This window comes from Macaca fascicularis, chromosome 7, assembly GCF_037993035.2.
Source record: "Macaca fascicularis isolate 582-1 chromosome 7, T2T-MFA8v1.1".
NCBI lineage: Eukaryota > Metazoa > Chordata > Mammalia > Primates > Cercopithecidae > Macaca > Macaca fascicularis.
The window spans coordinates 103348787-103372119 of record NC_088381.1 but is presented as its reverse complement, the minus strand read 5'-3'; the positions used below and the strand labels follow the sequence as shown (position 1 = coordinate 103372119).

The window sequence follows — 23333 nt, the reverse complement described above, 5'->3', positions numbered from 1 at the left end:
TGTGGCATTGGTCTCACCACTAGCCTGTAACCACAAAATGGACAATTAAAATATCAATAACATAAGTAGAATGTCTGGATTACTAGTCTCTAGAGTGAAGAAGTAACATTGAAGAACCACCAAATCTGCCCCCCGAGAACTGGGGACAAAAACTATTTCTTAAGAAAGTGTATTTAGTAGACAAGCCTAAGAGCTCTCTAAGGGGGGCCTGGCAGGTGGGTGATTTGCAGCAATCTTCAAGATGTATGATGTAGAAACTCACCATAGCCAATTTCAGGCTATCAACCTAAAAACTTCGTGAGTATTGAATAATTTACTCTAATCTGCTCTACTTAAGTAGTACTCAGATTTCAGCTACTTTAAGTTACAACTCAAATATGACTTAAGTTGCACTCTCCAAAAAAAATTTTTAAATCAGTAGGCACCATTTCTAAGTAATTATTGGAACGCTCCCTCTTCCTATGCTTACTATTCTTGGAATCTTCTGTCTAGAGAAGGGAGATAAAATTCCTAAGTGCTGAAACCACAAAGAAGCTATAGAAATACATGAGTGTGGGGAAGTGCTTACTAAATTAAGAATTTCAGAATGGGCCTTAAATTCCTGAGACTATGCCATTGAGCACAGATATAAACACTTTAAACTTGTCTTTATTTTAAAATAAGCCAATCGTTTTTTTCTTGTTTAGGAAATAAAACATAAAACCTGAACTTGAAAGGAAAATAAGCAATTATACAGATCTTTGACATCTGCTTACAAGTTGTAATTTTAATAATTCCTTTTTGTGAAAATTACACCTTATATTCATTATTGTGTATAACGTATGTATACACACATATATATACACACACATTTCCATTTCTTTCAGACTAGTCACAAATTAGATTTGAACTGAATGTTTATACAGCCTACTGGTTGTGTCATGGAATTACAAAACTGAAAGCTTTCCCTTTTCTAACACTACGAGCAGTTCAGAATTACAGATTAGTAAAATTATTGTGGAGAATGAAAAGTGTTGCTTCTTTAAAGCCAAATCTACCTTTATCTATTCCTCTATTTGTTAATAAAGTTGAAATACTTGATACTGCATAACCTTCTGCAGTATCTTTTGTCCTTTTCCCCCATGAGAAATCAGTTTCTTTGCATCAGAATAAGTCAAAAGTCCCTCTCTCTGTACATGCCACAAACAAGAAATATTAGTAGTATTATCAAAGAGTTCTTGCACATGAATACAGGTATATTTCTTAAATTGACATCAAAAATTGTCCTCCTAGAGACAGCACCTGCTATTTACAAAGATGTGAGCCAAAGGTCAAAATAAACTATTTCAGGACAGGTGTCCAGGCACTTTGTGTTACCCTGTATTTGTATCCTTTATCTTCAACACCCTATGAAGTGAGCAGGTGATGGTATCCTTGTTTAACTTACAGATGTATCCCCATTTAACATACAGATAAATTATGGCACAGAAAATTTATGCTTATCTTTCCAGGATCAGTCTGAAATTGAACCCAGTTTCTTAATAGCTGGTCTTGAAGCTTAAAATCAAGAGTAATAACCTAAAATATGTAATGATGTTAACTTAATATTAATGAATTACAGATTAGATTTAAACTTACTTCTTTACACTATAGATGTTTTGTTCCCTTATTTTTAGAATAGTAATATTCCTTCCCCCCTTTATTCCTTTTGTAGAAAGCGAAAGGAGGATTAGTGGATAATTATTGCTGTGATTGCAGCACCTGTGTGTTATTTTTTTATTTTTATTTTTTGATTGGCTAGTTCTGTATTAAAGAGCTAAAAGTGTCCCTCATCACATGGTTTTTATTAGCTAATTTTGGCTTGAGTTGTTTTAAATTTACAACCAAAATCTGCTTACTTCAACTTAGATTTGTACTTTAAATTTTTGTTCTGAATTTCTTTGTTTACCTTCACCTTTTTATCATCCTACCCATTTCAGTTTTTTAATTTCAATGCCAGTGGCAACGTGCACTCACCATATAAAACTATAGCTTAAGTTGTCCTGTTGTTGCCAGCTGTGGAGTTTGTGTGCCACTCAATGTATATGTACTAATGACTCTTCCCTAGAGAGAGGCCTTTTATGGAATAAGTGTCTAACCTATTATAATGAGATATAGGAATTAACTACTTTGGATGATTACAATTGCAGATTCTAACAGCACTGTTTGGAACTTTAATCATCTCAATCACAAAAAGCACCTCGTTGTGGACCCAGGACTGTGGTTTAAGTGCTTAGAGTTTATTATATTTCCTTAATACATGTTTTTGGAAGTAAAAAAAAAAAAAAAAAAGGGGGGGGGAGTGGGGGAAGATGTATGTCCTGTAGATTGGGTTGGCTTGTTTTCATGTTGTTATTTATTAATTTTGCTACATCAAACTGGGAAACTTATAAAGATCATTTAGCTTTTAGAATGTGATTTACCTTAGATATAATTATTTTACCAAGCTAACAGTGTTTCCTGTAGATGACCCCCCAAAAAGGTAACTTACCTAGTAAGTAATGAGCACTGTAGTTTTTTCATTTAAATTCAACCGTTAATGAGTGCTTCCCTTCACTGTGCCACCTAGACTTGAACTTTTAAAAATAATTTTAGAAAGCATTGTTTTCATTAATGAGATTTATTTGATTTATTGTAAATTTCTTAAATATATTTTTTATACACAATGAATATGTTATATCTGGATAATTTTAGTTTTGTACAGCTGTGTATTAGAGTTTTTTCCATTTTATAAGCTTCTTTTTGTATAAGGAAGTAGAATTAGTCTGCAAAATGTATTTTAGCTAGACAATCATTTTGTTTTGATGAATTTACTACATTAGAAATATCCTCCCTGCTTTAGAAATATTAACATTTGCTTTCTTTCTGCCTAATTTTTATATAAACTCTAAATATAATAAGGTAAAATATTTCATTTATAGGCCCTCTGAAAGTAGAACATTTTTAAAAGCAGGTAGGTGTCTCCACCCTACTTTTCATGAAGCGTTTTACCCATTCAAGCAGACTTTTAAAAACAGCTTGTTTTGATAGCAGACTGTTCTCCTGTGGGCCTTCAGCCTTTGCTTCCTGGCAGCACCTTTGGTGCGAAAAGAGAGTGATCAATTGGAAGACTATCAGTGCCAGCATGCATAGAGTGATAAGTTAACACACCACTGGGAATTTCTAGGGCCCACCAAGATACTTCACTTCTAATGTGCTAACAAGCTCATTTTTCTACCTCTTGCCTCTTCAGTTATTTTTTTTCTCAGAAGAGCTTAGAAGTTGAGTGCATCAGGCATAATGAAAAGCTCTGTAGGAGGGAGAAGCAATAACCCCATTTTTCCCTTTTCAGCCAAATAGAAAATTAGTTTCTGGTAATACACAAAGGCCAGTATTTTTTGTACAAGGGGCACTGCTGTGAATCAAAGGACTCTATTAACTGCAGAAAATTCGGCAGCTGTGAATCTCCCCCAATGAAAAAAGTACTTTCCAACAAGTTGTGAGATATGTGGTATTATTTAGATTGTACCATCAGTTTCATCCTCTTCCATTTATAACCATATACCCCCTTTAAAAGTGTGCTATATTACTTGTTTATGTTAAGACTCAAAAATGTCTGTATTATCCTCATGTAAAATCCTTGATGCTGATCATTTTAATATGCATCTTGTCCTGTTGCTTCCCACCTCAGAAGTAAAATTCTTTTGAAGTTCATCCCCAGTATACAGAATGGAAAGTAATAGATTGCTAGGAATTGGGATTCAAGGTTATTTTCATATTTGATACATAAGATAAATTGTAATAGAAGCAGATAAATTGTAATATAAAAGCCACTTAGCAAAAGATACCACAATCAAAGTCCAAGTGCATAATGAATATAGTCTTGCCTTTAACTCTTATACTTTTTTTTTTCTCTTCTTAGTAAACTTGTAAATATAATTAACTGGCCGTGGTATCTCCCATTGAATTATTTAAAATTATCTTCCTCTCAAATTATTTTTTGGGTCTTGTAGGCTTAGTCTACAATTTCTAGAATTTTAAAACTATATAATAATTAAATAGCAATTTTTAAAAATAAGGAATTTTGAGGGGAAATATTAAAGTGGACTTTGGGGAAAAATTCAGTGGAAAAAAAAGAAGAACTGGTAGACAAATCTTTATTATCCTTATTTAAATGTCTTATGTAAAGCCTGTCAACATAGCACACTGAGTACCACAGGGAAACTTTTAAAAGTTTAAAGAAAGGTTAACTGATTTCTCAGTTCAGGAACTATACGACATGAAGTCAGCATGTGAGTTTTTCCTGATAATTGTATGTTGCTGCCTGCTGCTCTACATTTTGACAGCCATTTCCATAGTTGCTTTCGTGAACAACAGAAATATTCTCTCTCTTTCTCGCCCTCTCTGTGCTAACAGCACAATCAGGCCTGCTGAAACAGGAAGCCTGGAGTGGGTTGTTCAAAAGCAACAACACTTCAAGGTACTGGTTGCTTGTCAATAATATCAGAGAAGAAAATGTGGTGAAAGGGAACTACAGTATTTTTCCGTCAGTGTCAGTGCCCTGGAGATGCTTTGTTAGACAGTATTTAGGAGTCCTGTGGACTCTTTGCAAATATTCCTGCTTGTTTCAGTGTTATAATTGACTAGGTATTTTTTCCCAGCATACAGATTCAGCTATGTATTTATCTTAACCACATGGAGTTATTCGAGGATTACAGCAACAGTAGTCTTCCATTCAAAATGAGAACAATTGTTGAGAAAATGCAGGGATTTTAGAAAAAGAAGAAGATATGTAGGAATTTTTCACAATAAATCTTTACAAATGAAAAACAGAATTTTGGACATAGTATCTTAAGCAACATTACAATGTTTATTGCGTGGCTTTTGAGAGTAAATCTGCAGATGTGATTAATAAGATAAGATGAGCCTAGGCTGATAGAAATTTCAGCCTAGACTCCTGATAGAAATTGAATCCTTTCTCAAGTAAACTGTTAATTTCCTTCATTTCAGCAGTTTAGTATTATTGTAATTATTATCTAATAAATGTCTCCTTGTTAAGCTGTCATTTATAGTGGGATCATGAAGAGTAAACGTACATTAAAAACTGTATTTTTGCACTTCAAAAAGCCATACTGTTAATGATACATAAGAATAATTAGTGAATAATTCTATTTATTAAGAAGTAATGGCTTAGCAATCATAGCAGTCCTTTTTGATAAGATTATTTTTCCAGTATAAGCTGCACTTAAGTTTATCCTTAACCAAAGGAAATCAGCTATGAGGAGAGAGCACGGTACCTGCAAACAATTGTCCAGCACCACTTAGAACCAACAACATTTGAAGATTTTGCAGCACAGGTTTTTTCTCCAGCTCCCTACCACCATTTACCATCTGATGCCGGTAAGATTAAAAGCAAGTATTAGTTACTTGTTATTGGAACTTGAAATGCAGTACCCTTTTGTTCTAAAAACTTGCTTGAAAAAAATTCTAATCATTGAAATATGAATTTTGTATCACTATTTAATATTTGAATTTGGCCTATAAATTTGATTTATGGTTGCTTTTACCTAAATGCAGTTCTTTAAAAGGTCAACAAACTTCATAAAAGTACATGTACCACATTTTATATGAGCTAATATTCAATGACTCTTGTATCTTCTGGAATCATTTCTGAAGTATCTGCAAAAGAAATACAAGTTAAGCATGCACTCTGAACTTTAGAAGATCAAATTTTATGGCCAAAAATATCACCCTATCATCTCTGATTTTACAGATAAAGCTAAAATAACTGGTCTAGATTTAGAAGTATTTGATATTGTAATTCATGTTATAATAATTAAAGATTGTAAGAGGGTACTGCATTTTACGATAATTTTGAAGAAATCAATAAGAAAATAAATGACTCGTGGCCTTCCTATTCTGTAATATCTTGCACTCCTTATGATTGTTTCATTTATTTTCCCTCTTTAGATCATTAAATATCAGTTCTGTTTATCTGAAGGTAAGACAAAGTGTCAACCAAAACACCCTCTGTTCTTCTCCCATTTCCTTTTTTCAAAATTAGCAAGCTCTAAGCTTGTAACTTAAACAATGAATAAACTTAACACTGTCCAGTTCATACTAAACATTTCAGAAATTGTCACTAAATTTTTTCCAGTATTATACTGACTAACCCAGGTCTGCATGAAACACTAACATGGTTTGGGGATAAAAATAACTAATAATAGAATCCCTTGGTTGAAATTAGTTACACCTTGTTATATTGACCTTTTTTTTTTTCTGTTTCTCAGCATGAAAAGTAGTACTATTGAACTGAAGTAGTGTGTCTTTGTATTTTGTGATGTGTTGCATTGTTATGGGATATCCTAACTCATCAAATGATAACTCTCTGTGTGCCTTGCACTTCACTAGGCACCTGAAATACAAAGATGACTGTTGTAATGGTATTCAAGGAAAGCAGGAAAAGAGAACATAATATGCTTGAAGTTTATCATAATAAACCTTCAAATTCTCTTTATATTAAATAAGTTTTCTTTATATTAAATAAATTCAAAAGGCACAACACTTCTTTTCTAGCCTAATTTATTTGGAAAAAAGTTACTGTAATTCTCAATTGAGATTTAGTTAGTGAAATTAAAGCTTCCATTCCTGTCATCATTAAATTGCCATTAGAAAAATAATTTTACAAAAAAATTTAGATCCCTTTCAGATAGTATAAAAGACCTATAGCAAAGAGAAAATCGTATTAGACCAGGTTGAATCCTTTGAAAGAGATAAAAAGTCTAAGATTCACTTTAATGGATTGACACTATTCAAAATTACTCAGTTTGGCATTAAAAAAGATGGTAAAAGAGAAATATTAAAAATTAATGAACAGCAAAATAACTAAGTATATCTGGCAGTTTTATTGTTTAATAATGGAGAATGTCTGATAAAATGTCAGACTATATTAAAAGAGATATAAATAACACTTGTGTATCATATAGTCAAGCTATAAATTTCACAAGTGAAAAATATTGATAATAGAACCACACTTGGGCTAACTTTCCCCCTTAAATTGATAAAGACTGTTCAGTTCTCATGTGTCGTCGTTTACCAGCTGTACTGTTTCGTATTTGTCATCTTAATGTTCTCCCCATATTTTGCATGTTATCCTGCACATTTGGCCAGGTATTATGGAAGTGAGTAGTGTTCTCACTTCTGAGACATTAAAGGATGCTACAGCAGCCAAGTCAAGGTTCTGTTGGCTTCATTTTTAATGTGTCTTACAAAATTATTGTGTAAGTTGTTTAAAATAACACTTATGATTGTCTAAATAGTAGTAAAAATGTGAATTTGAACATGAACCTAATATTATGCTACAAATTTTTTTCAGTTAATTTTTAAGAGTTGTCACTGCATTTAAGAACCATTCTCTAATTTTAATATGCACTTTAATTTTCAAAAGGGTGTTTTTGCTTGTAAATAACTTGTGCCAGTATTACTGAATACATTTCTATATAAGTTTTTGCAGACTTTAATAGTTATGACAGAAATTTTTATCAGAGTGGTTCTCAGTTCAACACAAAATAAAAATGAAATATTTATTCTTACAGTAGCAAAAACATAGAATCTGAAAAATAATCTTTTTCCAGTTATCTCAAATCTAAATTTTTCTGTCATAAATCCCATACATAGAGAGCTCCCTTTAAAGTTATATGTCAAAGTGGACAGAGAAGACATAAAATGAGCTGCATAATAGCAGTTTGGACCTGACTGCTGGTTTGCAAAAATGACATAATAGTGTAAAGTTTTTAATCTTTTTTCTAGCATAAGTATAAAATGTGTTCACCACATTGAGGAAATGGATTCATAATTGCAATTGAAAATCAACTTTAGATATCCTGTGCACACCCTGTGTATATAAAATAGTAGTAATCAATACTAATGTAGTCATTTGAAATTAAGTTTTAAAGAAATGCCAGAATGGTGATTATATTCTGTCTAACCAACCCTGTAACATAATTATATTCAGTGGAATAGTATAGAAAAATAATATTTTTCTAAGATTTCTTAATTTGGTTCAAGATTATCTAAAACCCACTTTCTGGTTAGCGGTAACGTGCATATCAACTGTGGTGACATTTAAATCCGAGAAAACATTTTTCCGTGTTACTTTCAGTATTATTAAAATAGATATGAAAGATTTTGGTGCATCATAGTTGATCCATAAATTTCATAACTGTATTTTCTCAAAATGTACTGTCTGTGGCAGTAGACTGATACTTAAGGGAAATTATTTTTATCCCTAAGGTCATTGAGGGAAATATCGTGATGTCACACTTTGTTGATCTTTCATAACTACGTTAAAATATTATTAGATTTTTCTTGTCTTTTATTTTTAAAAAATTACAGGAAAAAATCCCTTTATCTTTGTCAGGCGTGTGTGTGGAAAATATCAAAAGTTTTTAGTGACTTCTTAAAGTTTTTTCATATTTACAAACACCTCTCCTTTAATTATAAACTTTAAAATGAAATTACTGCTCTACTTGGCCAGATTACACTGTTTGTTCAATATGTACTTGTGTCTCCCAATGTTACATTGTCTTTTCAACGTCATCTTTTTTTATTTCGTAATAAGAGAAATTCTAGAATGTCAATAAGAAACAGGATCCTGTTTTGCTGAAAGTGTATAGTAAATATTAATTGGTTTAACTTTCTCAATTTCAACATTAAAAATATACTCATAATTTTTTGGAGTATTATGTCTTTACGTTACAGATTTTAGCTGTTTAACAACTAAAGGGTTGATAGGTGTTTCTCTCTGTCTTCATATATACATAGATATACATTCACAAACATATATCTATACATACATAACACTTTTTATAATTACTTTTGGAGAATATAGGCGTTCCTAAAGGAATATTATAAAATTAATAAAATTCAAATATAATTTTTATGACACCAAATTCAGAGATAATCCACAGCGACTATGAAAACCTAAGAGTAGTATGTAGTCTGCCTTCTAACCTCAGTTGTGCTGTTAATTTGCAAAATCTATCTTCCCATATGTAGATAGGATGGGATTTATGATGGTCAGATCTATTTCTTTGAATCTTTGAGTGGGATGGATCATCAAAATTTAGCCATTGCTTTAGATAACCTCTTTTAGCTCAATGTCCTTCTTTAAAAGTTATTTAAACTACTCAGGCTTTGAAATGTTCTGAAATAAAATATTTTAGCTCCTTAGAAGATAGTTATTTTATAAGTATCTTAAATATTAGTAAGTGCCAACAGAAGAATTAGTTTCCTGCAATATATAACATAAGCTATAAATTTGTTTATTTAATAATTTGGTTTTTGTTTTCGTTTTTGTTTTTTTGAGACAGAGGCTGGAGTGCAGTGGCACAGTCTTGGCTCACTGCAACCTCCGCTTCCCGGGTTCAAGCAATTCTCCTGCCTCAGCCTCCCAAGTAGCTGGGATTACAGGCACACGCCACCACTCCTGGCTGATTTTTTTATTTTTGGTAAAGACGAGATTTCACCATGTTGGCCAGGCTGGTCTCAAACTCCTGACCTCAGGTGATCCACCCACCTCAGCCTCCCAAATTGCTGGGATTACAGGTGTGAGCCACCATGCCTGGCTAGTTAATGTTTTTAAAAACAGATTCCTACTCATTAATTTATCATTAGATTAGCCTGAAATTATAGGCAGCCAGATATGTTCTGTTTGATACTTTGAACTTGGAAATTTGGCTTATATGTTGTTGACCAAGAGGCAAGTAATAATCTTAAATAGGACCCACTAACCTTTTGTGATGACTGCTGGTTCAGTTTCCACATAGAACATTCATTCAGATGTGAAATTTTTGTAATGAAAATAATAACATAATAATTGTGCTATTACTGAATGCCAGACACTGTGCTCGGTACTGTACATACATTCTCTCATTTAATCTTCATTGCAGTTCTATGAAATTTAAAAGAAAAAAATGCTTACCCAGAGTCACCTGGTACTTTGTCAAGCTAGTATTTCAACTTAGACTGATGTGACTTCAGAGGGCATGATCTCAACTATTACAGTTACCCATTTAGTCTAAATATTTTCATCCCCTTCCTGCTGTTGATTGAGAGAAAGAGAGATATTGCCCAATAACCTGTCGTATTTACAAATTATAAATTGTTAAAGATTTTTATTTTAAGGGTTTTATTTTCCCACCCATTGAAAAATCTTTTTTTTTTCCATGTATCTTCAAGGTTGCCAGGGGGGAAGTATGAGCTTTGGAATCAAACTAATCTGGATTTAATTCCTAGTTCTGCCAGTTGTTATCCATATAAATGCAAATTAATCAACTCTTCCAATTTTTTCATTTCCAAAATTTTCATTTACAAATTTTGTCATTTGTAAAATATGACAAGCTTGACGTGATTTATTCTAAATCTAAAATACTAGTAGTTCTTGAATGTTATCTTAAAATGAAACCACATGTTTCCCTTTATTTCTCTACTATTTTAAATTGTTATTTCCCAGCCAGGCATGGTGGCTCACGCTTGTAATCCCAACATTTTGGGAGGCTGACGCAGGCAGATCACTTGAGGCCAAGAGTTCAAGACCAGCCTGGCCAACATGGCAAAACCCTTCTCTACTAAAAACATAAAAATTAACTGGGCATGGTGGCACACGCCTGTAATCCCAGCTACTCAGGAGGCTAAGGCAGGAGAATCACTTGAACCCAGGAGGCAGAGACTACAGTGAGCTGAAATCACGCCACTGCACTCCAGCCCGGGTAACAGAGTGAAACTCCCTCTCAAAATAAATAAATAAAAATAAAAAAGAAATTGTGTTATTTCCTTTACGATATTCAGTGTCATCCATGCGAGTCTTAATAACTTATCAACTCCTTTAAAAATATTAAAAGCAAGGTTATTTGGGTAGCCTTTAACCTTTACTATAAGGTTGTATTTTATAGAACTATCAACATAAGAGAGAATAAATTTCCCTCAAACTAAATTTAATGGTGTGTTGTGCTTTTCACATTTGAACAATAATATTTTGTATAGGTGGTCATTTTCTTCAAAAATATTCCTCATTTCTATCCCTTTCTTTCTAATCCTCATCTGTTCTGATTCAAAATGTATCAGCTTTTATTTTTCTGTTTAATAGCCTTATTATGTAGCTATACTTACTGTGCACCTACTATGTGCCAGTATCTTTGCATATGTAATCTTAATCCCTGTGACGACTTGACAAAATAGCAAGTATTATCTCCATTTTACGAATACAAAAATGTCTCAAATCAGTTTGCCCAAGATCAAACAGATGGTAAAGTGACAGAGTCAGCGTTTAATCTAGGACTGTCTAACCTATGCCCATGTTCTTTCTAATACATCACATTGTCGCTGGAGTTCATTATTAATTGAAATTGCTTTTAAAGATACAATATTTTATAGGGCTATATTTGCCCAATAATTAGCAGCTTTAAAGCAGTCATACCTGTCATCAAACAGTACAAACGAAACCACAATTAAAAACGATCTTTCAAGCTCCCTCTTATAATCCCTATAGATCCCAAAAGTCATATTTATTATGTTAATTATAATAATAGTTTATTGTAATCAATGTGCAATATATTAATCAATTTATCTCATCAGATTACACAGTCTGTGTGAGCACTGTAAGAATGTTAGTAACAGATACAGTATGCACAAACATAGGAGCTCATGTGTACTCTTAAAACCTTATCCTTGAGGATATATTAATAATAGAAATAAGTCAGAATTCTTTATGACTCAGGTAGTATAAATCAACAGGTAGACTATGATGTGAAATGAAATGTAGGTTGTTACTACATTTTTTACATCTAAAATTGAAGTCTTTCCATCGTAAATTATTTATGGAGTTTGAGAATGTTGAATATATACCACAAATATAATTTGCTAAATTGTTAGGAAGTACTGATAACTATACACCACACACACTAAAATCCTAATTTGATTCAATTGAGTGAAGGAAGATTTCACTTTGAAGGCAGTGAGGAAGACATGGAAGAATTGTTTTTGAGGAAAACATTCTTTGAGTTTGTCATAATGTAGAGCAGTGCTCTCTCTGATAAAACCTTCTATGGTGATGGAAATGTTCTATATCTGCACTGTCTAATGTGGAAGCTGCTAACTACATGTGGCTGTTGAACACTTGAAATGTGGCTAGTGTACTGAGGAACTGAATTTTTATTTAATTCATTATAATTCAATAAATTTAAACTTAATGTGGCTGTGGCTACCATATTGGACAATGCAGCTCTAGAGATTTTATGTCTGAGTGATTAGGATAACATGCCACCAGTACAGTGAACACTTTAAGAGGTAGATATTTACAGAATCTCTCATAGACCTTTTTTCTTCTTTTCTTTTTTCCTATTTGAACTTGTTTTGTTAGTTGGTAAGTATAACATTTGAATTTACAAAGCATTGTCATTGTGAACCATCATCCTAACTCATTGCATGCCCAATTATATTTCATAATAAACACCTTTATTCCTCTCTCTCTGCTCCTCAGTTAACACCTATAAAATTCTGCACTTGTGTCTCTCATATCTGTTATCTGTCTTCTCTTTTGCTCTCTCACTTCTGCTTGCTACTCCATTTCTTCATTCACAACAAAGAAAGAAATGCAGTGATAGTTCTCTTCCTCCCAAAACCTCCGCTAGAAAACATTGGCCATCTCAAGGTAAACAGCAGTTGGGAGGGCCTCTCATGATGGCCGGGAATGATATGCATTACCAGAAAAGCATGAGCTACTACTGCTCTTCACTTTCCTTCTGCCATCCATCTGCCGTGCTTCCCTAAAGGGGGCCATGGATTCATATTCTCCCATAAATTTTCCAGTATGGATCTGCTATGAACCAATTCAGATCTTCAGGAAGAGTAAAGGTGAACAGAAATATGTTTCCTTCTCCTTGTATTTTGAAGGCCAGTCTTATTTCAATTAGAAAATAATGCTGGAAAAGTTACTTTGAGAAGAAGGGCAATTGACCTAGATTATGAGTGACAGAATATTTTTCCTTGGAAACATATTTTTTCTTAAGTATAACTCTAACATTTGGTCTTAAGAACATTTTGAAGGCCGGGTGTGGTGGCTCATGCTTGTAATCCCAGCACTTTGGGAGGCCCAGGCAGGCAGATCACGAGGTCAGGAGATTGAGACCATCCTGGCCAACATGGTGAAACCCCATCTCTACTAAAATACAAAAAAATTAGCCGGGCGTGGTGGTCCACACCTATAGTCCCAGCTACTCAGGAGGCTGAGGCAGGGGAATCACTTGACCCTGGGAGGCAGAGATTGCAGTGAGCCAAGATTGCACCACTGCACTGCAGTCTGGCAACAGAGTGAGATTCCCGTCTTAAAAAAAATTGAAGTATTCTACAAAGACATATTCTCAATTGCTTAAGACATCTCAATAGGATCTTCACCCCTTATTGAACTTTTTGTTTTTCTTTATAAACATTAGTAACTTCAGTTTAAGCACAAACATTTCATATATATGAAAGTGCTAGCCTATTTCCTAGTTTGAAGTATCAATGAGGTGCTACATTTCTTAACAAATATGCCAAAAGTCTCCCTGTAAAGTAAGGACATGTATGTATACAATTAAACTTGCAACCTGTGTGGTGTTTTTGTTTGTAAAACACATAAAGAAAATTTTCATGTACTTAAGACCCATAAAATCTGGATTAAAATGCCTTAAAATATCCAGAATTTCTTGTTCTTACTCTGTTTTCAGATTGTTTTTTTCTGAAGGACTTTTATTTTTAATGTGATTTTAATCAATTACTCATTTTGTTTAGGAAATATTTGAGAGCCTACAATGTGCAAGGTTCTGTAGTATTGCTGCATATTAGAGAATAATAATTTATAGAAATAAAGTACAGAGATGAAAAACTACTTTATAAATGACACAAAGAACTTTCCTATTTGATTTTACTTCTAAAATTGTGTATCTACTAATTCTACTGGTTACCTGCTTGCTTATGATTGAATAAGATACTTGCAAAAGTTTTTAAGTTAATGAAAACAAAAGCACTGTTTATCTCTTTTACATTAAGACATCTTGGGGGAGTCAGTTTGCCTTTTTTTAACTGACATTCAGATGAGAATTCTTGTCCTCCCCTCATACACAAATTTATCTTGCTCCTTCTTAAAGCCATATTTAAATACCTAGCATGTATATGATCTTATATTGCTGAGTTCCTTTTTTTTGTTGTTTTGTTTTGTTTATAAGGGCATCTAGTGAAACTGACATCTGTTTTGAAACCCGTGGTTCCAAAAGTGTTTGGAACTGTTTGGTGCTGTTTTTCAAGTTTGAGTAGTGAAGGCCCTTTTCTTGGTTGTACCCTGAATCCTAGAGATAGGAATTGGTCCTTCTCACCTGCTTCTTGACCCCTTCCCTGCATGCTAATGGTGCTTTGGATCCTTGTTCTTTCTGGCTCAAAGATTTTGCTTCCCACTGCTTTTTCCAGGGTTCTAGCCCTGGGAATGATGATTGGCGCTTTCTTGCTAATATAATGACATGAGCCAGCAGATTGCTGGGTTTTAAATACATTAGTAGACTATTGTAACAAGCAAGTTTGGGGCTTGCTTTTTCCCTCAAAAGACCTTATTAAGGGATGGGATCCTTGCTGCAGATTAGTAGCAGAAAGATTACTTCTCAGGGGATGAGAGGCTGGATAACTGTAGTAATGCTCTTGCTGTTTCCTACAGGCTCCTACCCAGAGATTCTACCCAGTGAAACTCCCACAGCAACGCAGGTAGATGGGGCTGACCTGGCCTCTCCAATGTCTCCTCGAACTAGCAAAAGCCGCATGTCCATGAAGTTGCGTCGTTCCTCTGGCTCAGCCAATAAATCCTAAGGAGACAGCCCAACAGTGATCAGCAGTAGCCACCTTAGCACGAACATAGGGTTAACCCTTTCAGTCCTTTGTGTCTGCCATAACATGCATGTTTCTTCCTGTACATTTATTTGAGAAAACACTGGATTTAAATAATTTTAAATAATTTGTAGCTTAATATTAAAGATTTGGGTTATTTATTGTTTCATTTTTTTCCCACAGTCCAAGCTGCCATATTTTGAGGGCAGGGGGGAGTTTTATTCTACACCCTTTACCTTCCTAGATAATTATGTCTAAGTAGTTTTATCTTTAATTTCATGGTTAACTTTGAGCCAAAATACAATTGGACAACTAGTCTCATTATTTATTGTGCCCCATTGCAACTTTATGGTTCAATAAATATATAATTTTTTACAAATATAAAATTTTAAATTTAAGCATTTGTAAAGTTACAGCAAAAGATGTACCTGTTAATACACAGAATGTGTACAGATTATTTATGTTATGACAATAAAACACTCAAAATAAATGGTCTTTAGCATCTCAAATTCCAACTGAAATCATTTTAGTGTTAACTTTTCTTCCCAAAGCAATGTCTCATTTCTTGGCTGTGCAGGTGATGCCATGTTATATCCAATAACTAGAAAAATCACTGTGCTGAACTTTGATTTATGTTTAGCTTCCAAGTATTTTTCTAATGTTTTGCATTTCAAGTGGTATCACTGTTAAATGCCATTTGTTTTCAGATTGTGGCCTTTTATTATTGGCTGCTAGATCCTGGTGTATCTATGTTCTTTTTTAAGCACCAAAAAGAAGATAGGGAAGAAAAGAAGGAAAATTTTCTGATGTAAGTATGTTGTTCAAATTATGAGTATTATTTTTAAAAAAGGAAAAAGGAACGTGACCCAGGAGTCTAAGTTAAATCTAATATTGTTAATACTGAACTTGCAGGTGCAGGTTGGTATACATTCCACCCTCTAGAAGTATTTTCTTACAGTAGATAAGCTGCTCACATTTTATTTTGAATGGGCATCTCCTGAGGAAATGTAGCATGACATTGGTACTAACTGCATGTGTAAATACATCATACTGGCAAACCATAAAATATAAATTATGTATCATCATTCATGTAGTATCTATAATTTGTAACAGTGGGGGAAAAAGGTGACATGGTATTTAATAATACAATAAAAATATTCTTATCACTTCCTATCCATGAGTATTGATGTGTCTTCTATGTTTCATATATTTCCAATAAGTAGGGCTATATGAAGTGAGGAGATTTAAAGCATGAACCTAGATTATCTTAGCTAATCATGAAAAATGAACTTGAATTCCCTTTTCAAGATACATTCCAACTTATTTCTCAGTGATCCTACCACAGTCATTAAAAACACAGGAAATTTTACATCTTCATAAAGGCTGGCCAGAAACTTCACCCAATGCGGTTGCTTAGATTGTTAGTTTATCTCAGCTTCATGTTTTTGTTTTTTGAGATGGAGTCGTGCTCTGTCACCCAGGCTGGAGTGCAGTGGAGTGATCTCGGTTCACTGCAACCTCCACCTCCCAAGTTCAAGCAGTTCTTCTACCTCAGCCTCCCGAACAGCTGGAACTATAGGCGTGTGCCACAATGCCTAGCTAATTTTTTGTTTTTTGTTTTTTGGTTTTTTTAGTAGAAATGGGGTTTCACTGTGTTAGCCAGGACGGTCTCGATCTCCTGACCTCGTGATCCGACCGCCTCGGCCTCCCAAAGTGCTGGGATTACAGCTTCATGTTTTTTTGATTCTTAAATTTTACTTTGTTTTATAATATACTTTCAGCAATAAAACTTTGTACTGACAAGTTTTCTAAGACAACCTTTCAGAACTTCTGTGCACTCAATTTTTTGTTTTCTTACAAATGAAAACTAAAAGTCCTATGTAAGCTGATGTAGAAGATAAACAAATGGATAGAGTCCTTGGGAAGAAGATTGAACAATATAAACAATTTCCTGCAGCCAAGGTGAAGAATTACAAAAAGGAAAATCAGAGTAACTGCATACATGTTTCTAAAGTGCTATAAAAAAATTAATGGATTGATGATACATAACAATATGGAGTAAAAATACAAACCTGAAATGGTGAAATTAATTAGCAGCATTAAAATACTTTTTTTCATCTTCAGGTAACACTGTTCACTAGTTTGAAATATATATACATACTTAAAATATATTTTCTGTCGACATTTCTTGGGGGGATGTCTTTTTTAGATTTAAAGACTAGTGCATATTCCTTGCCTTTTGGAGCTCAGTCTTTGCAGCCATACTTCAAAGGAAGATTTTTCATTGCATTCCTGCACCATTACATTCATTTGCAAAATGTTTCCGTCTTTGTATTCTGTCCAAATGGGTCACTAACATTCTAAAACAGGATAGCGACATTGGGTAGATAAGAAATGTGACTTTGAAAATAGGCTGTGTTCAACAGGATTCTTAAGACAAACACAGAACACAACAAAAGCACAGACTATGTACATTTATTTGGTGGTAAGTGTCTTACAAATATGGGCTTTCTGTCAAGCAGTGCTCAGCCAGTGTCCCAACTCTGGCTATTAAGGAATTAGTACAGAATGTACACTGAAATGGTTTTTTAAAAAAAATCAAAAGTTGCTGCTGAAAAGAAAATACTGAATATTGAGCAAATTGCCATTCAGTTCCCTAGTGGATTATAGGTGTTAACATCTTCCTTAAGCTGTACATATTTTCATAATGAATACACAGTATGAGATTTACAGCAGAAGCATTAAACAATTTGGGTGAAACCCCATTAAAACAGTCAAACTTGAGGAAACGACTTCTGTATTTCCAAAAAGCCATTTAAAGAAAGGTTTGAAGTAGCTCTTCCTGAATACTGCACACAAAATAGCTGAGAATTTTAGGGGGTGTCTCAACTCCAGTAAAGTAGCATCCTCCCCACCTCCAAACACCAACTTAAGAATGGACATGTACATATAATTGGGCAAAGGAAAGTTTACGGGGGAGATCCCCATGTACCCCAAAAGCAGCAAACATCCTCTTACATTTTCTGCCAGGTCTTGAATCTCCTTAAGTTTGGCACCAGTCACATAACTTTTAATTCACAGATACAGTGCAAAATATCTGATCCTATTGAGACAGAAGCTGCATAGGCGCCTGTGATGACAAGAGGAAAAAAACATTGGTGACTCCCAAAGGGTAGCCAGAACCCTTTGTGGACACTGAGACATGCACGCATTCACCGCGACTTTCCATAGGAATTACAAATCATATAGGATTCGTTAGGGTCTCCAGAGTTTTAAGGGGGAAAAATCCTATTTTAGTGGGGAAAGTGAGAAGGATTTAAAGCTGACAGTCTTTGATCTCAAGGTTTGTACCATATACATACCTGCTCTAGAAAGGGATATTACATTTCACTGTCTGCTCCTCTGGTAGAACATTGACTACAGGGAGAATTTTAGGAGGGAGAAACATAGGAAGGAATGAAAGTAAACTTGCAAGTTGAAGAAAGCCCCACAGAAATTCCCATGATCTGTTTCCTCTAAGGCCAACCTCGAAATCATCCTTTCTTTCGTCCCTCAGCAGCCAGGCCGCAGTGGCATCTGCAGCAGCAGCACTTGCCGGCTTTCTGAGGGGTGGCACTTATTGATGTGCCGGGTCAGCCCCGGAGAACTAAAAAAAGTGGACGGGCAGTGTTTGCACGAGAAAATTTGCTGGGCACTCCCGTCAGATGGCCCGCTAGGGCCCGGCGTTTCGGAAGGAGCCCCCGCCAGAGCGGGCAGGAGCAGCTCCTCGCGGACAGCATGCCACAGCCGGTGCTTCTCCCTGATATCTGCGGTAGGGAAGTGCGCTCCGCACAACGGGCAAGCGAAGGCAAGTGGGGCACCGCGTTCGGAGCCAAAGCCCGGCGCTAGCGCACGGACCGAGCCCGCCTCGTGAGTGCTCAGGTGCTTGCGCAGATAGGCTTGGCGACGAAACTTTTTGTGGCAATATGGGCACACGAAAATTTCGGATCCCCCGCCACCACTGGTACTGCCCGGCACAGGCACCCGGCGCCCGAACACCCCCTCCGTGTAGGGGCCCTGTGGCAGCGGTGGCTCTGGATGCGTCAGCACCTGGAGGCCCTGCCTCGGGGCGCTGTCCGGGTGCTGATCCGTCCCGGAGCTGTCCCTGGCCTGCGGGTGCTGATCCGCAGTCCGCTCTATCCGGCTGTTCTCCTTTCCCTCCTCCAGAAAAGATGCAATGGCCCCGGAGTCCCGGGAGGCCGAAGACGACGAAGAAGGCGGCTTCCCGTCGGCGGAGGAGACTGTGGCGGCGTTTGCAGCCGCGGGACGCGGCTTATGCCAGCGGCGATGGGAGGCCAGGTTCGCAGGACAGCTGAACACCTTGTCGCACTCAGGACAACGGTACTCTACGCGCACGATGCGGGAGCAGCGGTGCTGGGCCAGCGCGAAGGGGTCTGCGTACTGCTCCTTGCACAGCTGGCAGATGAACTCGCCCAGCGGCGTGCGGCTGCCGCCCAAGCCCCGAGACGGCGCTCCGGGCTCCTCCTCCTTGATCTTCAGGCCCAGGACAGGGGATGTGGTCACCTCATCGGCAAAGCTCAACTTCCTCATGGCCTTTGGCTTCTTGATTCCCGCGGCTGCGGGTCCAGATGCGCATCCCGTGGGTGCCTTGCCACGGCGCTCGCCGCCGGCCGCCCGTTTCAGACTCTGCAGGGCGGTCGAGAGGGGCACAGGGTCCGGCTGAAGCGCGGGCTCTGGGAACGGCGCCCGGAGCGGCAGCAGGAACTGCTCCCCCGAGGTCGGTGCGGCTGCTGGCGCCACGGAGCAGGAGAAAGCGGCCACGGCGGCGGCGCCCCCGGGGAAGGACTCGGCGGAGACGGGCGAGCTGAGGCAGCGCTCCAGGAACGCCCGACGCAGCTCTGCGCCGGCCGGCTTCGCTGGACTGGGGCTGGGGCCGGGGCTGCGGCTGGGCCCGGGACCTTCCCTGCCACCCGCCCGCCACTCCGCGCCTTCCCGCCCGCCCGCCCCCGGGCTCACCCCAGCCGCCCGACATGGCGACCCCGACAGTTCCCGGGCCGCCTCCTCCGTCAGCCCCTTTCCGGGTTCCTCCCGGGTGGGGGCGGCCGCCCGCTCCGTACCGGGCAAGGAGGCCCTGGGAGCCTCCTCCAAGAAGGGCGGCGCCCCCTGGGGCCCCAGCAGAGGGAAGACATGCTCCGCAAGGCGAACTCGGTACGAGCAGCCTGTCCGTTTAGTTCGCTTCACCAGGAAGCCCCTTGGCATGGTGGAGTCGAGAGCGCTCGGGGACAAGAGGAAAGGGGGCGCCACGGGGACTGAGAGCCGGACAGCAGATGAACTAGAAGAGCTTCGCCGCGGCTGTCATGCCGGGGCTCTCTTTATAGCTGAGACGCGGGCCGGGGTCCCGCCGGGCCGCCCCGGGCTGGTCCGGCCAATCAGGAGTGGGAGCGGGCGCCGGGGGCGGGGCTTTCTCTCGTCCCGACTCACGGAGCAGACGAATCTGGCGGCTGCGCCGGACGCCCAGCCCCGCCTCACAGCGCCGTGGACCTGCCCCTGCGGCCGGCTGGGTCCGCCTCCCGCTGCAGCCTCCCGGGCGAAGACGCCAGACGGTAAGGTCCAGAGTGTGAGGGAGCTCGACACTCCCCTACTCGACCGCCTCCGCGGAGCGTCCCACTGGGGAGCCAGGCGAAAAGGCCACCTCACGACGCCCTCCGCTTGGGCCGGGACCCGGCTACCCCATACGCGAGAGCGTCTGGCTGAAAAGCTCCGGCCCTGCGCCGGACGGCCGAGCGGAAGGGGCGGTGGGCAGAGGGTGTGGCGCAGACCACTGGGTGGGTGTCCGCGAGGGAACCAGTGCACGGCCTTTGCGGGTATTGAGCTAATGAGAAGTGCGACCGAGCGGCCGAGCAGCTGACTCCACCGCCCTGTGGCTGCTCTTGGCGGCGGGAGCATGTCCGCCCGCCTGTATCGATCGGGCCCGCGCGCGGCGGCGACACTCGAGAGTTCATCTCCGCAGAAGGGCTCTCAGCGCGGGAGAGCGTGCCTGCCCGCCGCCAGCCTCCGAGTCGGGACGCCCGAGCGCGGCTGGGTCCTGGGCCTCCGCGCTCTTAAGTGCTTCTCCTCGATGGGAGCAGGAGTAGGGAGAGGAAAGGAGGATCTCATTTTCCACTGTCCTCACATAAAGTGGTTTCTCTGTTCACACTTTCCACTTGTACCACCCAGAGTATGACTTAATGCCTAACCGGCCTGTTTAGCATGGAGTAGATTGAGTGAGAAATGCCAGGGGAATCAGCATTACAGCTGCTTCCCCGTACACCACAAGTGATACTTTGCAAAAGGTGTGCTGTAAAGCAAGCTCTACAGATTTTGATCTGGCATCCTGCAGTGCTCCCGCCACTATTTTGAGAACTAGAAGAGGTTTGAAAGTGTTTAGTAGTAATTGAACTAGGCAACAATTAGACCATCTATGACAGATATAAAGTGCCAAGATCCATAATATAGATAAATAAAGTGTCAGAACAGGAAGGGGAACGAACTATGTGCTCAAGTCTCCTTACTAAACCAAATTGGAGAAAAAGACTGACAGAGGTGTTTTAAAAGTACACGATAGCATAACAGATGTAGTCATCAATAAAACACATTGTCTTTCTTCAGTGAATGAAGTATTTTTACAAGGAGAACATTATTTTGGGAAAGATTTGGAAGTAATTACATATTAATCATTGACTATGTTGTAGGCATTCTGCTTAAGTAATCTCTAATCTTCATACACACACACACACACACACACAAACAACATGTACACACACAAACCAGAAAGGAGATATTATTACTCTCTTTTTTCAATGTGATGATTGAGCCATTTGGTTAGATAATGGGTAAAAGCGAAGCAGAGCTCAGATTCAAACTTGTTCTGGCTAATTCCAAAGTCCAGACTCTTTCCTCTACACCAATGGCTTCAAACTATATTTTTTCTTAATCACATCCCACAATAATAAATGTGTTTTATAGTATATACACACATGTAACTGAAACAAAAGTCTCACAAAATAATACTGTGGGTCCTAATCTGTTTGTTAATTATGAAATCATACATTGAAATGATTGCAGTGCATTCTCATATTTTTCATTCTATTGTGTTTTGTTTTTTAAAAATACCAGTCATAGAAAATACATTGATTTTGTAATTTACAAATGGATTAGGACCCACAATTTGAAAAACACTCATTATATTGTCTCTCATTAAATAGCATGAAATCATACAAAATTAAATAAACCTGATACTGTATAATCACAATTAATATCTGAACCACTGTTTAAAATATTTGAGTCCTTTAGCAGTGTTGGTAAACTTAGTTTCCCAAACTGGTAATTTCTGACATGTCAGCTTATGTATGACTTCTAACTCAAATTCTCAATTCTCCTTTCCTCCTCACAATCCATACATATTATGTGGTGTGGAAAAATCTGATGTAATAATTTTAATACTTTAAGATAACCCCTTTTCTAGAGAGAGAAGGGACTCTTCCCCAGAGGCATAGTACTTTGTAAGAATTGCTGTCAGATATTTTCTACCAGATCCAATAGTTCCAATAGCTCTCTCCTTCCCTTCCAAAGTATGATCTGATAACAACCTTTCTGGAAATCATTGTAACAATTTACATCAGAAGCTTTAAAAAGTATGTATACATTTAATCTACCAATTCCTCCTTTAATAAGTCATCCAAAAGAAGAGTGAAGATTTATGCACAAAGCTGTTTATCACAGTGTTATTTGTAATTGTAAATAATCAGAAACCATCTTGAGTAAACTATGGTGTAGTCATGTTATAGATGATTATGTAGCTATAAAAACGTAATGATAGAGACAAACATATATACCATAACTAAGCAAAAACAGCAGGCAACAAAATTGCTTATACAATAAAGAGCTCGGTTACGAAAAAAAACAAAATGCATAAGACAGTGGAAGGAAATATGCCAAAATGTTGTTGGGATTGCCTCTAGTAAATAGGAATTGAAATAGTCTTTTTTTAACTTCTTTGTTAAAATATTTTGCAATAATCATATATTACTCTGATAATCAGGAAAAAAATTGCAAAACTGCCTTAAATTCTTTCTGGAGTTAAATGTGGTACCCTTCCCCTAGGATACTAGCACACTGCAACATCAAATGGAGAACTGTACAGATAAGTAGCATTCTCCAGGGCCATCTGTTTGAAATCTGGCCCTAGAAGAGAGGTGACAAGCCTCAATCATGCCACAGGCCTTCTAGTTGAAGAACACTTTTGGGAGAAGACTAAGGGTTAAAAGATAGAAAGGATTAAAATGTGGGGAAGAGGAATAATTTAAATGCATAATCCCCCCTTGGGTATAAACTTACATGATCCCTCAAGATACAAACACTCTTTCTGTAGTTTCTCACTTAAAAATTAT

At 38.0% G+C, this 23333-nt stretch overlaps 2 protein-coding genes across 15 annotated transcripts in view; one reads left to right on the top strand and one right to left on the bottom strand.

Annotated features, from left to right (window-relative positions):
* The window catches only part of RALGAPA1 (Ral GTPase activating protein catalytic subunit alpha 1), a 275782-nt gene extending 259705 nt beyond the window's left edge, over positions 1-16077 (top strand). For 10 of the 14 annotated variants that reach the window (XM_073997236.1, XM_005561086.4, XM_073997235.1 and 7 more), the window contains 2 exons: positions 5273-5397; positions 14738-16077. In XM_073997236.1, coding sequence (XP_073853337.1) covers positions 5273-5397; positions 14738-14886 — 274 coding nt within the window. In that variant the 3' untranslated portion in view covers positions 14887-16077. Of the gene's footprint in view, positions 1-5272; positions 5398-5967; positions 5999-14737 lie in introns of all 14 variants that reach the window. The other 4 variants (XM_065548726.1, XM_065548723.1, XM_065548725.1 and 1 more) reach the window with 1 other exon arrangement.
* Positions 16078-17364: 1287 nt separating this feature from the next.
* On the bottom strand, positions 17365-20289 carry INSM2 (INSM transcriptional repressor 2). Its single transcript, XM_005561078.4, has one exon. The coding sequence runs from the start codon at positions 20161-20163 to the stop codon at positions 18457-18459; it is 1707 nt and encodes a 568-aa protein (XP_005561135.2). The 5' UTR covers positions 20164-20289; the 3' UTR covers positions 17365-18456.
* Between the last annotated feature and the right edge of the window lie 3044 nt (positions 20290-23333).